We start from the raw sequence: 14728 nt of genomic DNA on the forward strand, positions 1-14728 counted from the left end.
GAGAGGTTTTAATGAGGCAAAACGGAAGGTGGGTATCGTATCTCCCCGCATGTCATTGTAAACAGAGCTGAGGTGAGGTAGTCACGGACACTATGTTTTATGTCCCTCTTTCACCCTGGTCCCACGCTGACCCTGAGGACACACGGGGCATTGAGGAACTGCTATGAACAGCATTAATGTACACTATATATACAAAAGTATGTGGACACCCATTCAAATGAGTGGATTCAGCTATTTCAGCCACACACGTTGCTGACAGGTGTATAAAATCGAGCGCACGGCCATGCAATCTCCATAGACAAACACTGGCAGTAGAATGGCCTTACTGAAGAGCTCGGTGACTTTCAACGTCATAGGATTCCACCTTTCCAAGTCACTTCATCAAATTTCTGCCCTGCTAGAGCTATTGTGAAGTGGAAACGTCGAGGAGCAACAACGGCTCAGCCACGAAGTGGTAGGCCACACAAGCTCACAGAACGGGACCGCCGAGTGCTGAAACGTGTAGCGCGTAATAATTGTCTGTCCTCAGTTGCAACACTCACTACCAACTTCCAAACTTCCTTTGGAAGCAAGTCAGCACAAAAACTGATAATCGGGAACTTGGCCGAGCAACCGCACAAAAGCCTAAGATCACCATGTGCAAAGCCACCATTGGACTCTGGAGCAGTGGAAACGCTTTCTCTGGAGTAATGAATTAAGCTTCATCATCTGGCAGTCTGATTGACGAATCTGGGTTTGGCGGATGCCAGGAGAACGCTACCTGCCTGAATGCATAGTGCCAACTGTAAAGTTTGGTGGAGGAAGAATAATGGTCTGGGGCTGTTTTTCATGGTTCGGGCTAGGCCCCTTTGTTCCAGTGAAGGCAAATCTTAACACTGCACCCTACAATGACATTCTAGATGATTCTGTGCTTTCAACTTTGTGGCAACAGTTTGGGGAAGGCCATTTCCTGTTTCGGCATAACAATGTCCACGGGCACAAAGCGAGGTCCATACAGAAATGGTCTGTCGAGATCGGTGTGGAATAAATTGACTGGCCTGCACAGATCCCTGACCTCAACCCCATCGAAAAACCTTTAGGATGAATTGGAACGCCGACTGCGAGCCAGGCCTAATCGCCCAACATCGGTGCCCGACTTCACTAATGCTCTTGTGGCTGAATGGAAGCAAGTCCCCGCAGAAATCTTCCAACATTTAGCGGAAAGGCTTCCCTGAAGAGTGGAGGCTGTTTTAGCAGCAAAGGGGAACAAACTCCATGTTAATGGCCATGATTTTGGAATTAGATGTTCGATGAGCAGGTGTCCACATACTTTTGGTCATGTAGTGCAGGACAGTGGTGGCTCCTGAAGGGAGGATGGCTCATAATAATGGCTGGAACGGAGCAAATGGAATGGCATCAAACACCTAGAAACCATGTGTTTGATACCATTCCACTTCTACAGCTCCAGCCATTACAACAAGCCCGTCCTCCCCAATTAAGTTGCCACGAACCTTCTGTGATGTAGGAGGAATTACCTCTCTGATTCAGAAGGGTTGGGTGAAATGCAGTAGACACATTTTGGTTGAATGCATTCAGTTGGGCAACTGGCTAGGTATCCCCTTGCCAGCGACGACATGTCATTCAAAGCAGGTGGGACAAAAACAAAAATCAAATAAAAAAACATTTGGGTGGGATTGCCTGTTTTGCATGTTATTTTGGCATTAATACATGTCACATATCAGTTTTAAAACAATGCAAAAATATATATCATTGAGTTAATAAAGCCGCATACAAACATGGTGTCTTTTATTTCTTGAGTAAGGCAGTTCCAAAATGCAGGTGTTTCAGCCTTGCTCAGTGCTCTCTGTGGTGGTGGGGCAAGCCAGCAGAAAATACGGAGCGTTGCGTGCATGTCACTCATGGGGACACTACTTCACCGCCAAGTCTAAGGGTAGAGCTAGAAAATTCAAGCCCCTTGCGTGCTGCCATAGAGTTACATTGGAAGTGCCTATCCAAGAAGGCTCAAGGTCATTGGCCACAGAAAAAATGATGTCAAATCAAGATATATCTACAGTAGCTTTGACTGGACTGATCATGTCAACATCATACTTTCAAAATCTTAACTAGCAGTCATCATCATGAATCAAGTCAACAATATACTGGCAAATCATTTTTAAACCTTGTCATATTTTTCCCAAGATGGCATAGCAGTTCAGACGTATTTTTGTCCTCGTCCTGTCGTGTCCCGTCCCGTATATATATATATATTTACAACTTTTTTTTCACATACATTTTTAATTTTCCAAAAACTCATCTTCAGAACACTCTCCTGCAATCCGCTTCACCAATTTATATTTATATAAAAAAGTATTATTTACCTCAGATCTGTGATCCTCCGAGAGGCTAGCCAGAAATTAGCCAGAAGCTAGCCGGGAGCTAGCCAGAAGCTGGTCCAGAAGCTACTCTGAAGCTGGTTCAGGGGCTAGTTCAGAAGCTAGTTAGCTTATTTACTGGCTAATCGTTGGTACTCAGCTGACCACGGTTTGTGGTCATCGGCTGTTCTTTGGCTCGAGAATCTATCGCCAGTTTTGTACGGCGCGGTGCAGCGCAGCGCGGCTCGGAGCGGAACATATCGGACCAATTTTTCTCTCCATGTCCCTGGATTTCGGCCGCTGGCTCTGGACGTCCATGCCTGGATCTCGCAGCTAGCTAGCTGCTATCCGTGTGACTATCGGCTTTCGTCGATTCCGGAGCCAACATCAATTGTTCCGGAGCTAGCCAGCTGAAGAGTTCCATCAATCACTCCTGGGCTGCAGTCACCTATCCGGACCCGTTTTGCTGCCTACGCGGAGCCCCACCGGGCCTTCACGGCTAGACTGCCGACGTTGTCTACCCGAGGGAATTGTCCGGCTGGCTCCTCCGGCGCAACGTTGCCTGGGCGCCCATCTGCGGCCTGCTAGCCGTTGGCTATCTTATCGGCTGCTATCTGAATAGACAATCGGACAATTTTTATTTTATTTTTATTTATTTTTCTTCTTGGGCCTCTATAACTATATCTATTGTTTTTATTTTTGTTGTTGTTGTGTGATATGGATTCATCCCCTCTACCACACGGAAACCCACTAATCTACTGACGGAACGCAAGAGTTGGCTAATAACAGACCTCCATCTTATGCTAGCTTGCTCCTATGCTAGCTTGCTACCGATTTAGCTGTCTAAATCGCCGTGACCCCCAACCAACCTCTCCACTCACTGGACCCTTTTGATCACTCAACTGAGCATGCCTCTCCTTCATGGCAATATGCCTTGTCCATTGCTGTTCTGGTTAGTGTTTATTGGCTTATTTCACTGTAGAGCCTCTAGTCCTGCTCATTATACCTTATCCAACCTATTAGTTCCACCACCCACACATGCAATGACATCTCCTGGTTTCAATGATGTTTCTAGAGACAATATCTCTCTCTTCATCACTCAATACATAGGTTTACCTCCACTGTATTCACATCCTACCTTACCTTTGTCTGTACATTATACCTTGATGCTATTTTATCACCCCCAGAAACCTCCTTTTACTCTCTGTTCCAGACGTTCTAGACGACCAATTCTTATTGCTTTTAGCCGCACCCTTATTCTACTCCTCCTATGTTCCTCTGGCGATGTAGAGGTGAATCCAGGCCCTGCAGTGCCTAGCTCCACTCCTATTCCCCAGGCGCTCTCTTTTGACGACTTCTGTAACCGTAATAGCCTTGGTTTCATGCATGTTAACATTAGAAGCCTCCTCCCTAAGTTTGTTCTATTCACTGCTTTAGCACACTCTGCAAACCTGGATGTTCTAGCTGTGTCTGAATCCTGGCTTAGGAAGACCACCAAAAATTCAGACATTTTAATTCCAAACTACAACATTTTCAGACAAGATAGACAAGATCTGCCAAAGGGGGCGATGTTGCAATCTACTGCAAAGATAGCCTGCAGAGTTCTGTCCTACTATCCAGGTCTGTACCCAAACAATTTGAACTTCTACTTTTAAAAATCCACCTCTCTAAAAACAAGTCTCTCACCATTGCCGCCTGCTATAGACCACCCTCTGCCCCCAGCTGTGCTCTGGACACCATATGTGAACTGATTGCCCCCCCATCTATCTTCAGAGCTTGTGCTGCTAGGCGACCTAAACTGGAACATGCTTAACACCCCAGCCATCCTATAACCTAAACTTGATGCCCTCAACCTCACACAAATTATCAATGAACCTACCAGGTACCTCCCCAAAGCCTTAAACACGGGCACCCTCATAGATATCATCCTAACCAACTTGCCCTCTAAATACACCTCTGCCGTTTTCAACCAAGATCTCAGCGATCACTGCCTCATTGCCTGCATCCGTAATGGGTCAGCGGTCAAACGACCTCCACTCATCACTGTAAAACGCTCCCTGAAACACTTCAGCGAGCAGGCCTTTCTAATCGACCTGGCCGGGGTATCCTGGAAGGATATTGATCTCATCCCGTCAGTAGAGGATGCCTGGATATTTTTTTTAAATGCCTTCCTAACCATCTTAAATAAACATGCCCCATTCAAGAAATGTAGAACCAGGAATAGATACAGCCCTTGGTTCTCCCCAGACCTGACTGCCCTTAACCAACACAAAAACATCCTATGGCGTTCTGCATTAGCATCGAACAGCCCCCGTGATATGCAGCTGTTCAGGGAAGCTAGAAACCATTATACACAGGCAGTTAGAAAAGCCAAGGCTAGCTTTTTCAAGCAGAAATTTGCTTCCTGCAACACTAACTCAAAAAAGTTCTGGGACACTGTAAAGTCCATGGAGAATAAGAACCCCTCCTCCCAGCTGCTCACTGCACTGAAGATAGGAAACACTGTCACCACTGATAAATCCACCATAATTGAGAATTTCAATAAGCATTTTTCTACGGCTGGCCATGCTTTCCACCTGGCTACTCCTACCCCGGTCAACAGCACTGCACCCCCCACCACAACTCGCCCAAGCCTTCCCCATTTCTCCTTCTCCCAAATCTGCTCAGCTGATGTTCTGAATGAGCTGCAAAATCTGGACCCCTACAAATCAGCCGGGCTAGACAATCTGGACCCTTTCTTTCTAAAATTATCTGCCAAATTGTTGCCACCCCTATTACTAGCCTGTTCAACCTCTCTTTCGTGTCATCTGAGATTCCCAAAGATTGGAAAGCAGCTGCGGTCATCCCCCTTTTCAAAGGGGGTGACACTCTTGACCCAAACTGCTACAGACCTATATCTATCCTACCATGCCTTTCTAAGGTCTTCGAAAGCCAAGTCAACAAACAGATTACCGACCATTTCGAATCTCACCATACCTTCTCTGCTATGCAATCTGGTTTCAGAGCTGGTCATGGGTGCACCTCAGCCACGCTCAAGGTCCTAAATGATATCTTAACCGCCATCGATAAGAAACATTACTGTGCAGCCGTATTCATTGATCTGGCCAAGGCTTTCGACTCTGTCAATCACCACATCCTCATCGGCAGACTCGACAGCCTTGGTTTCTCAAATGATTGCCTCGCCTGGTTCACCAACTACTTCTCTGATAGAGTTCAGTGTGTCAAATCGGAGGGTCTGCTGTCCGGACCTCTGGCAGTCTCTATGGGGGTGCCACAGGGTTCAATTCTTGGACCGACTCTCTTCTCTGTATACATCAATGAGGTCGCTCTTGCTGCTGGTGAGTCTCTGATCCACCTCTACGCAGACGACACCATTCTGTATACTTCTGGCCCTTCTTTGGACACTGTGTTAACAACCCTCCAGGCAAGCTTCAATGCTATACAACTCTCCTTCCGTGGCCTCCAATTGCTCTTAAATACAAGTAAAACTAAATGCATGCTCTTCAACCGATCGCTACCTGTACCTACCCGCCTGTCCAACATTACTACTCTGGACGGCTCTGACTTAGAATACGTGGACAACTACAAATACTTAGGTGTCTGGTTAGACTGTAAACTCTCCTTCCAGACCCATATCAAACATCTCCAATCCAAAGTTAAATCTAGAATTGGCTTCCTATTTCGCAACAAAGCATCCTTCACTCATGCTGCCAAACATACCCTTGTAAAACTGACCATCCTACCAATCCTCGACTTTGGCGATGTCATTTACAAAATAGCCTCCAATACCCTACTCAACAAATTGGATGCAGTCTATCACAGTGCAATCCGTTTTGTCACCAAAGCCCCATATACTACCCACCATTGCGACCTGTACGCTCTCGTTGGCTGGCCCTCGCTTCATACTCGTCGCCAAACCCACTGGCTCCATGTCATCTACAAGACCCTGCTAGGTAAAGTCCCCCCTTATCTCAGCTCGCTGGTCACCATTGCATCTCCCACCTGTAGCACACGCTCCAGCAGGTATATCTCTCTAGTCACCCCCAAAACCAATTCTTTCTTTGGCCGCCTCTCCTTCCAGTTCTCTGCTGCCAATGACTGGAACGAACTACAAAAATCTCTGAAACTTGAAACACTTATCTCCCTCACTAGCTTTAAGCACCAACTGTCAGAGCAGCTCACAGATTACTGCACCTGTACATAGCCCACCTATAATTTAGCCCAAACAACTACCTCTTTCCCTACTGTATTTAATTGATTTATTTATTTTGCTCCTTTGCACCCCCATTATTATTTTTTATTTCTACTTTGCACATTCTCCCATTGCAAATCTACCATTCCAGTGTTTTACTTGCTATATTGTATTTACTTTGCCACCATGGCCTTTTTGCCTTTACCTCCCTTCTCACCTCATTTGCTCACATTGTATATAGACTTGTTTATACTGTATTATTGACTGTATGTTTGTTTTACTCCATGTGTAACTCTGTGTCGTTGTATGTGTCGAACTGCTTTGCTTTATCTTGGCCAGGTCGCAATTGTAAATGAGAACTTGTTCTCAACTTGCCTACCTGGTTAAATAAAGGTGAAATAAATAAAAATAAAAAATATGAAGAGAAATAATGAAGAGAAATTATAGACAAAACGTATTGGCTATTGGACATAAACATTACAAAACGAGTTGGAAATCGCAAATTCAACAATGAGTGGCTTGGAAGGAATCAGTGGCTGACTGCAAGCATTACAAAGCAATCATTCACCTGCTATTCATTGGAGTGGCTGTAGTTGTGTGGTCCCAAGTCTAAGATTAAGGGTCTCTTTTCCTAGTTTAAAATTATAAACATTCAACATTGGCCAAGCTGTCAATGAAGCATGATTTGTGCCGCACTCAAAACAACAGTTAACTCGGAACTGCAAAATCTAGTGAGTTCAAGACCACCGGGAACTCGGGAAAAAACGAGCTACGACTGGGAAAATACGTTTTGAACTTTCATCTAACTCAGAAATTTAAAAATCCTGAACTCGGACCTCTTTCTAGAGCTATGACCTGAAGATCACTGACATCATCATGATTCAACCTTTTATTTCTTCTCATGTTCCAGTTGTCTTGAAAGCACCATAAATCCAGAGAATGGCAGACTGATGACAAAATTTGCCCACGATGTACCGCCGCATCACCTTCCTGTTCAAGTGAGCACACCACAACAAGGTGAGTCCAAAAATGTCTCGTATGCTGCTGCATAAAAAAATATGTAATATTTGCCAGGGAGATATGCATACTGTAGCTAAGAAAGTAATACTAAGTGTATGTTGTGTAGTAAGCAGTTTTTAGCCCATGTGCCTCACCCTACAAATTTGGTCTATTTTCACCTCTTCGTTTCACCTACTGTTCTGACTTGGTGGTGCACATGTAGCCTATAACCTGTGTTTGAGAAATGTAATCGTTGAATATTGTAAGAGCCTTCATTGCCTGCTTATATGCCCCCTTTATTTATCCTATGGTTCTGACTTGGTGTACACGGAGTACACTGTAAGAACGGCCCATGTTCTGAATTCTGTCACTGTATATTTCAAAAGTGTTGAACATATTGACTACCTTCGTTCTAGCTCGCTCATTATTGTCTTATTCTAAATTACGGAGTGCCTCTTATCGGTTTGTCGTCCCCTTATAACATAGTTTGTACATCTCAATTGTCAGTAGAAACCACATTTATGCAAGTCAGACATATTTTTTTAAGGCAGTAAACGAGGCTGAATGAACTGTTTCACTGCCAGACAAGGCTCCGCTGATAGCCAATTGTAGCAGTGGTAAGGTGTTGGGACTGCTGTTGAGACTCTGCTGTTGGGACAGATTTATATAGGCCCTGACAGTTTGTGGGCACCGTTTGTCACCGTTGTAGTGCAATTAAGGTATTGTTTAGTGGCTTTGCTGGCATAAATACCACTTCTTTTTTTTTTGCCCCACCAAGATTTACATGCTAAAATCGCCACTGCCTCTTACCCAATTAGCATATATGTTTTTTTTTTGTTTAACAGAACTCAAAATGCCCACACAGTAATCTAGAATTAGAAACGGATTATTTATAGATAATGTCCATACTAAACGTTAGAACTTCCAGTACAAATGCAATGGATTTGTCCCATCCAATGGGGTCTCTGATCTCACATCTTCCCCCATTGAAGTAAAATAATATATTAAATCAGATGATGTCACCAAATTCAGGACAGGAGCAGACTGTGAAGTCCAGATTAAAGAGACAGAGAGGAATTACACACGATTAGAACGGTACCCAAATGTGTTGGCTTCCCATCCACTCTTCCCATTCTAAAGCGTCCGCATGCTTTCCATCTGAAACAGTTCTGAACAGTTTGTGCATGTATTATGCCACCTTTTTCTTTTCGTTCTGGTCTTCACGGCAGAAAATGTCAAAATGAATGACAGATTTCTTGAGTTGTCTTAGATTAATTCGGACTATTTTGAGGAAGTGTACGCTGGCTTCGGCATCTCAAAATGGACAACCAGTACTATTGCCACTTTTTTCTCGCTTTTCAAGCGAAGGTCTATTGAGGGAGAATGCGAGCGGTGAACCGAAGCATGCGGAAGGCTTAAGGGGTGTTACCTCTCTGTACCCATGTTCTAGATAATCACTGGACACAATGGACATGTGATGCAGGTGAATTAGGGATAGATTTAACCAGAGCCTTCTATTTAAAATAAAATGCTCTGGGTTTAAATAGCTCAGAATGCTGCTATCACTGGGGCCATGGCAGAGTTTTGCCTATACAAATACACTCTAATTGAGTTTAGAAATGATAACAACTGCAGCTTCTAGGACTTGTGTACACTATGGAACATAATGCCTCTAGAGCAGCTGTAGCTCTCCTCCTCCACCCCTCATACTGTAACCCACACCTCCGCCCCTGGAATGATGTGACACATTAACAGCTGTTTACTGTATGATGTCCACGTGTGAACAATTGGGAATATTTTGCTTCACCAATGCCGGACGGCATCCAAAAGATCTAGCCTAAATCACATGGATTACATGCGAGTATGAATGATGACATGACATCACTGTCCCTTTCTGTACATATAGTTCAGTCCTAGTTGATATGCCAGCCCACTCTAACTTCCACCCTCGACATCAGCCACAATGCATTCAAGAAGGCGCAATGGCAACAAACATCAAATGTTTGGTAAGATAAAGACATGAGGCCGACCAAGTCGCTCTGCAGTTTGATATTACAAATCTATTAACAGAGTATAATCACTATTTGATACCACATGTCAATTAATTTAAAAAAACTGGGGGAAGACCTTGCATTCGGGACATAATTCCTTGTCAGTAACTGACGCGTAATGGACACAATTCGAGGGTCTATTTTCCTTGCCACTCGTGCGCACTGGTGAGGCTTTTTTAACTAACTGTTTAATAGATCAAATTGGACTTTAAATTAAAATTAATTAAATTAACCATGTCCTTAACTGTGTCAGTTTATTTGAGTCGAATCAATCTAGTTGTGCCGAAAGCGCACTAAAACTCACGGTGTAATTTACAATGAGCGAAAAGCTAAACAATGCCCATTGTAAATTGGCTTTCAACATGTTTTGTTTTAGAAGGCTACATAAAGGAATTTTGCTAGGGTACTTACATGTACTCGAATCGTAGGGGACCGGCTATGGTCACTAACAACAGCAGGGACTGGGCATTTGTGCGCCGCTGCAACAGAGAGCGTGGAAGCCCATTTACGGCGAGCGCAGCCTGTCCCTGTTACAAATATAACCCCCTCCCTTCGCCCAGGCGCTGCTGCATGCCACATGCAGGGGCCAACGCTGAGCGGGCTATAGACGGCAATTGACAGAACCAGTCAAATGTCAGCACACTGTCAATAGCGCAGATAAAGTTAGTAGCAATGTCATCTCTATTTCTTAAGCTATGATTGGATTTGTTTTATTTCTTTGCTACAACATATGCTACATACATCTACAATGTCAAGTCTGGCCATTTCATGGATCAAGATACGCTTGAATAAAGATAACTTGAACCCTAAAGACACTTGTATTTATCCAAATAGGACCCAGGAATAAAATTAAACTGTTTGAAAGTTATCACTAAATACCGTAAGGCAAACAAATTGGAGAAGTACCCTACCACCTCTCAGTATAGAACACTGCCTCGAGTGCCCAAACAGGCACTTTGCCATTTCACTTAAAGGTAGTCACCGAAATGACTTTGCACAAACAGCAACGCAAACAGTGCAATGAGTGAGATGCAAGATAAGCCTGATGCAAAACTTCTCAAATAGTATCTGCGCTTGCGCACAGGTTCGCATCACACTCTTACAACGTAGTAGCCACGGGACCAAAACATTGGAGAAGTTTAGCATTGCGCTCCAATGCTCTTAGTTCTTGCGTAAATTAACCCACTACGCTGTTTACTTTGTACATCTACGTGATATCGCTGACTCTGCCTTTAAGTTAACTGGGTAGAAGGACCAGAATACATTGAAAGGGGGATCAGAACAGAGAGCTAGGACAGAGGCCTTTGCACAAATTAGGCAACACGTGAAGGATGCAGCACTGGCAGTCCCACATCTGAAGAGACCAAAGAACTTCTAAAATAACACCGTCACAGTAGGCCAGAGGAAGTCTGAAGTTTGATTCATACTCTAGCTTGGGCCACTTCAGGTCTTGAACATTAAGAATATATCTGACCTTATAAACATGATTGCACTTGACCCTGTGTGGCCATCGTGGAGGTGGGATAAACCTATAGCCATGTCTCTTATACAAATTAGTACAACAGACATTTTGAAACATGACATAAGATGAGGGTCGAATATCAAACCAGATCCAATAACAGTTAACAGGTGCTGCTCAATAGAATGAATGAAATGAAAACAGTAACATTGTCTAAAGTACTCACAATGAAATGAATTTACATTTGCTCAATTAAAACAAGATCGCAGAATGTTCTCCCTGAAAAAAATGCAACCTAACATTAAAATGGCATCTCAAAACTTAAAAAGAAAACCTGTGTACAGGTATGAGCTTTCCAAGTATCTAAACAGAGAATATATATATGAAATAAAAAAGGGCCATAAAGAACCAAATGTGCATTTGGAACAATAAAAATAAAATAATGCATTCACTTATATGCTCATACAGTAGTGTCATTCCCTTGCAGCAACTTGAGATTAATAATAGCACTTGTAACAGCAGCAATATCCCTCAGTAATAAATGAAAGCGCACACATTCTGAATGATTAAGATTTTGTTCTAGCAGCTCGTTTCTGCATTCTGACCGTCTGGTATCAAATACAGAGTGGAAAACGAATCAATCAACAACGCATAAAAAAAAAAATTGAAACAATAACTAAGTGGGCACCCATGCCTCTGTTTTGGTTAAGAGTTGAAGGATGGGCATGGGGAAAATGTAACCACTCTCAAATTCAAAGATGGATGCAAAGACTGACCATCTCTGATGTAAAAATTATAGTTTACCCATGTCTTGAGGTTACATTTACATCGTTCACAAACAGTGAGTCAAACAAGCTTATATTTTGGTTTCTGATGGGGTACTACAGCTGAACTAAGCTCATGAGGTATTTATAAGTTATATTCTTCAAAAATGAATGGTTATATATTATTCTTTTATAAGTAAAAAAAAAAAAAATGGATGTAGCAACTAAGGATTCTAGCTATAAACTTTGTTATGAAATTTGTTGTAGTAAAGCAATATATTTGTTGTAATTTAAATCACTGTCAACTTTCCTTTTCCTTCCACTTTGGGTTTTCATGCCATGCAGTTTCTACATCGCTTGATATAAATGTGTTTTTTCAAAACACGAAACTAGTCTTCAGAAATGCATTTCAGATAAAACCAATCGAGATTTGGAAATTCATGTTGAACAAATTACCTTTAAAGGGGCAATGCTACATAAATGTTTTGACTTTTAAATTGATGATATATACCCATTGATTGTTGAAGAATATAACTTAATACCTAATTAGCTTAGTTCAACTGTCGTACCCCATCGGAGCCCAACTAATAAGCCTGTTTTACTCCATTGTTTGTAAATAAGGTAATTGTAAACAAACACTATATAGCTTTAAAACATGGTTAAATCTATAATTTTGATATCACGCATGGTCAGTCTTTGCATCCTTAGCTCTGTCTATGAATTTGAGATTCAATTTTTCCACCCCTCAACTTTTTTTTTAACCAAAACAGTGACAGGGCGCCCACTTTATTGCTTAACCTGCAGATTTACCTTTTAAATATTTTCACTTACTTTTTATTTCCATTCCAAAATTCTACATTTTGATATAGGTACATCACATCTTGTGGTACGGGAAGCCTCAGTGTTCTATAGGCTAGGAATGAACCTCTGTCCCAGCTCTCCCTTCTTCTCTCCACATCGTGCCAGGTTGTGAGTACTCAGGCGCACACCAGTAAAGGGTGGGAGAGGACTCTGGAAGCTCTGAGATGCGATTGGCCGGGCTGAACTCTAGACATTGTGCTTTAAAAGAACAATAGAATTTCAATGATTCATTAACTCAGGAAAATGCCTTGTAACAGAAACATGATTCAAAATGTGTATATTGTACATACAAGGAGCAGGTTGTTCTCCTCCTGGCCCAGGTTGGATAAGAGCTGGGTGCAGGGGTCTCTGGGGCACCAACTACAGGTGTAGGAGATGGGGCTCTCCCTGGGCCAGTCCTCCTCGCTGGGCAAGCCAATCACCCTGTGGGACATGGGAAAGAGCACAGACACAACCCCAACACAAGGCACTGGTAAAACACAACTCATACATTATTCAAATGCTTTTATCATAAACGACCGATCAAAAGTTGGGCACGGTAGAAGAAAAAAAATCACTCAAAGATTTTCTGGAGCTGCTGAGCGTCAGCGTCTCCACAGAACAATGGTATCAAAAGGAATAGTTTGGTAAAAATGCAGCCGGCGCTCCACATGTCCACGGAGGACATATAACCAGAGTGGAGCAGCACCTCAGGGGCCCCTGTACCACAGTGTCACCACCTGAAGAGAGAGAGAGGAGAGAGGATTGAGACATTGGATAGGACATAGAAAGATACTTTTTACTTTTATGCATAGTTCCTTTACCTTAGTTAGGCTGGGGGACAATGGCACTGACAATTGAACAGATTGTGCATTGAAAGGAGGATGTTCTACTCTGTAGACTTACACAGGGTGTAAGGGCGATGTGATAGGTGTAGATGCACGCCAGCCCAATGCCAGCAATCTTCACCTCTCCACGGCTACTTACCAGTACATTCTCCGGCTTCAGATCGCAGTGCACCAGCATGTTGGTGTGCAGGAAGTCCAGCCCCTGCAGCAGCTGCACCACCACATCCTGTACAGACAGGAAGCAGCATGACAGCAATGCTCAACCACTTTCTCTGACTGTGGCTTATTCTGACAAGATATGAGGACATCTGGCATGAAAAGTTGTAAAAAAAATAGTACCGTAAAATGTTATACTAATTCTTAATGGAGTGCTTTGGAGTCGTTGAGGTTTTTTTCAGATGCAGGTATGTAAAGGGGGCTAATTCACACCTTAATTTTGTCAAGACTCAGTCCAGTGCTGGGGACCATGGTGAGGAAGGTAGACAGGTCCTGGTCTCTGTACCCAAACACCAGCGTCAGGTCCAAACTCCTGTTCTTCAAACCAGCAGATACGTCCAACAACCTTTCAGTAAGATCAGCAATTAAGGTCAATCATTGTGAACCATTTATGTTAATGAAATGGCATGACACCATGGTATACAATTATAAAACACCATCACAGTGATTTTAACCCCAAATACCATTATGTGTTATTCCAAGGCTATGCAAAAATGTTCCGATATAATTTAATAACAGAAACATTAACTTACTTTACAATGTTGGGATGGTTGAAATACCCGATCTTACGCAAGAGCGCTACCTCCCGGATCGTGAAAGCAGGAATCCCACTCTCCGTGTCTCCGGGTATGTTCAACTTCTTCACCGCTACAAGTCGCTGTTGATTGCATACCTCTCTGGTCCTGTACACTTTGCCATATGCGCCTTCACCCCTCTGCAAGTATTTCCTCATTCTGATGTTCATCGCACCCATTGACCTCCATGACCGGCCGATTTCGAATTTGGATGCAACTAGGATGGAATAAATGCGTAAATGCCTGTAAACAAGCGGTCAAGTAATAAACTGGACAGTGATGTGAACTGCTTCCACTTGCATACGCCTTTTACTATTAGCCACTGTTCATATGTGTGTTTGTGTGTGGGGGGTCAAGACATTTACGATACTTTTTTACCTAGCTAGATGAAGTACTTATGCAAGAGTGAACTTAATTAAAGAGTTTAGTAAGC

The 14728-nt window shown here is 43.1% G+C and overlaps 2 protein-coding genes across 14 annotated transcripts in view; both read right to left on the reverse strand.

The window, feature by feature from the left end:
• The window catches only part of LOC110486206 (supervillin), a 34416-nt gene extending 24316 nt beyond the window's left edge, over nucleotides 1-10100 (reverse strand). For 10 of the 13 annotated variants that reach the window (XM_090196289.1, XM_090196285.1, XM_036940907.2 and 7 more), the window contains exon 1: nucleotides 10005-10100. The gene's annotated coding sequence lies outside the window, so the exon portion shown is untranslated. The remainder of the gene's footprint in view (nucleotides 1-10004) is intronic. The other 3 variants (XM_090196282.1, XM_090196279.1, XM_036940901.2) reach the window with 1 other exon arrangement.
• Nucleotides 10001-14465, reverse strand: LOC110485156 (cyclin-dependent kinase 6-like). Its single transcript, XM_090194348.1, has 6 exons — nucleotides 14281-14465; nucleotides 13934-14066; nucleotides 13563-13730; nucleotides 13383-13396; nucleotides 12968-13100; nucleotides 10001-10072 (listed from the first exon to the last, which is right to left on the reverse strand). Exons 1-6 carry the CDS (start codon nucleotides 14463-14465, stop codon nucleotides 10001-10003), a joined length of 705 nt encoding a protein of 234 aa, XP_090050474.1.
• Between the last annotated feature and the right edge of the window lie 263 nt (nucleotides 14466-14728).

This window comes from Oncorhynchus mykiss, chromosome 13, assembly GCF_057628025.1.
Source record: "Oncorhynchus mykiss isolate SJ-2025 chromosome 13, ASM5762802v1, whole genome shotgun sequence".
Taxonomy (NCBI): domain Eukaryota; kingdom Metazoa; phylum Chordata; class Actinopteri; order Salmoniformes; family Salmonidae; genus Oncorhynchus; species Oncorhynchus mykiss.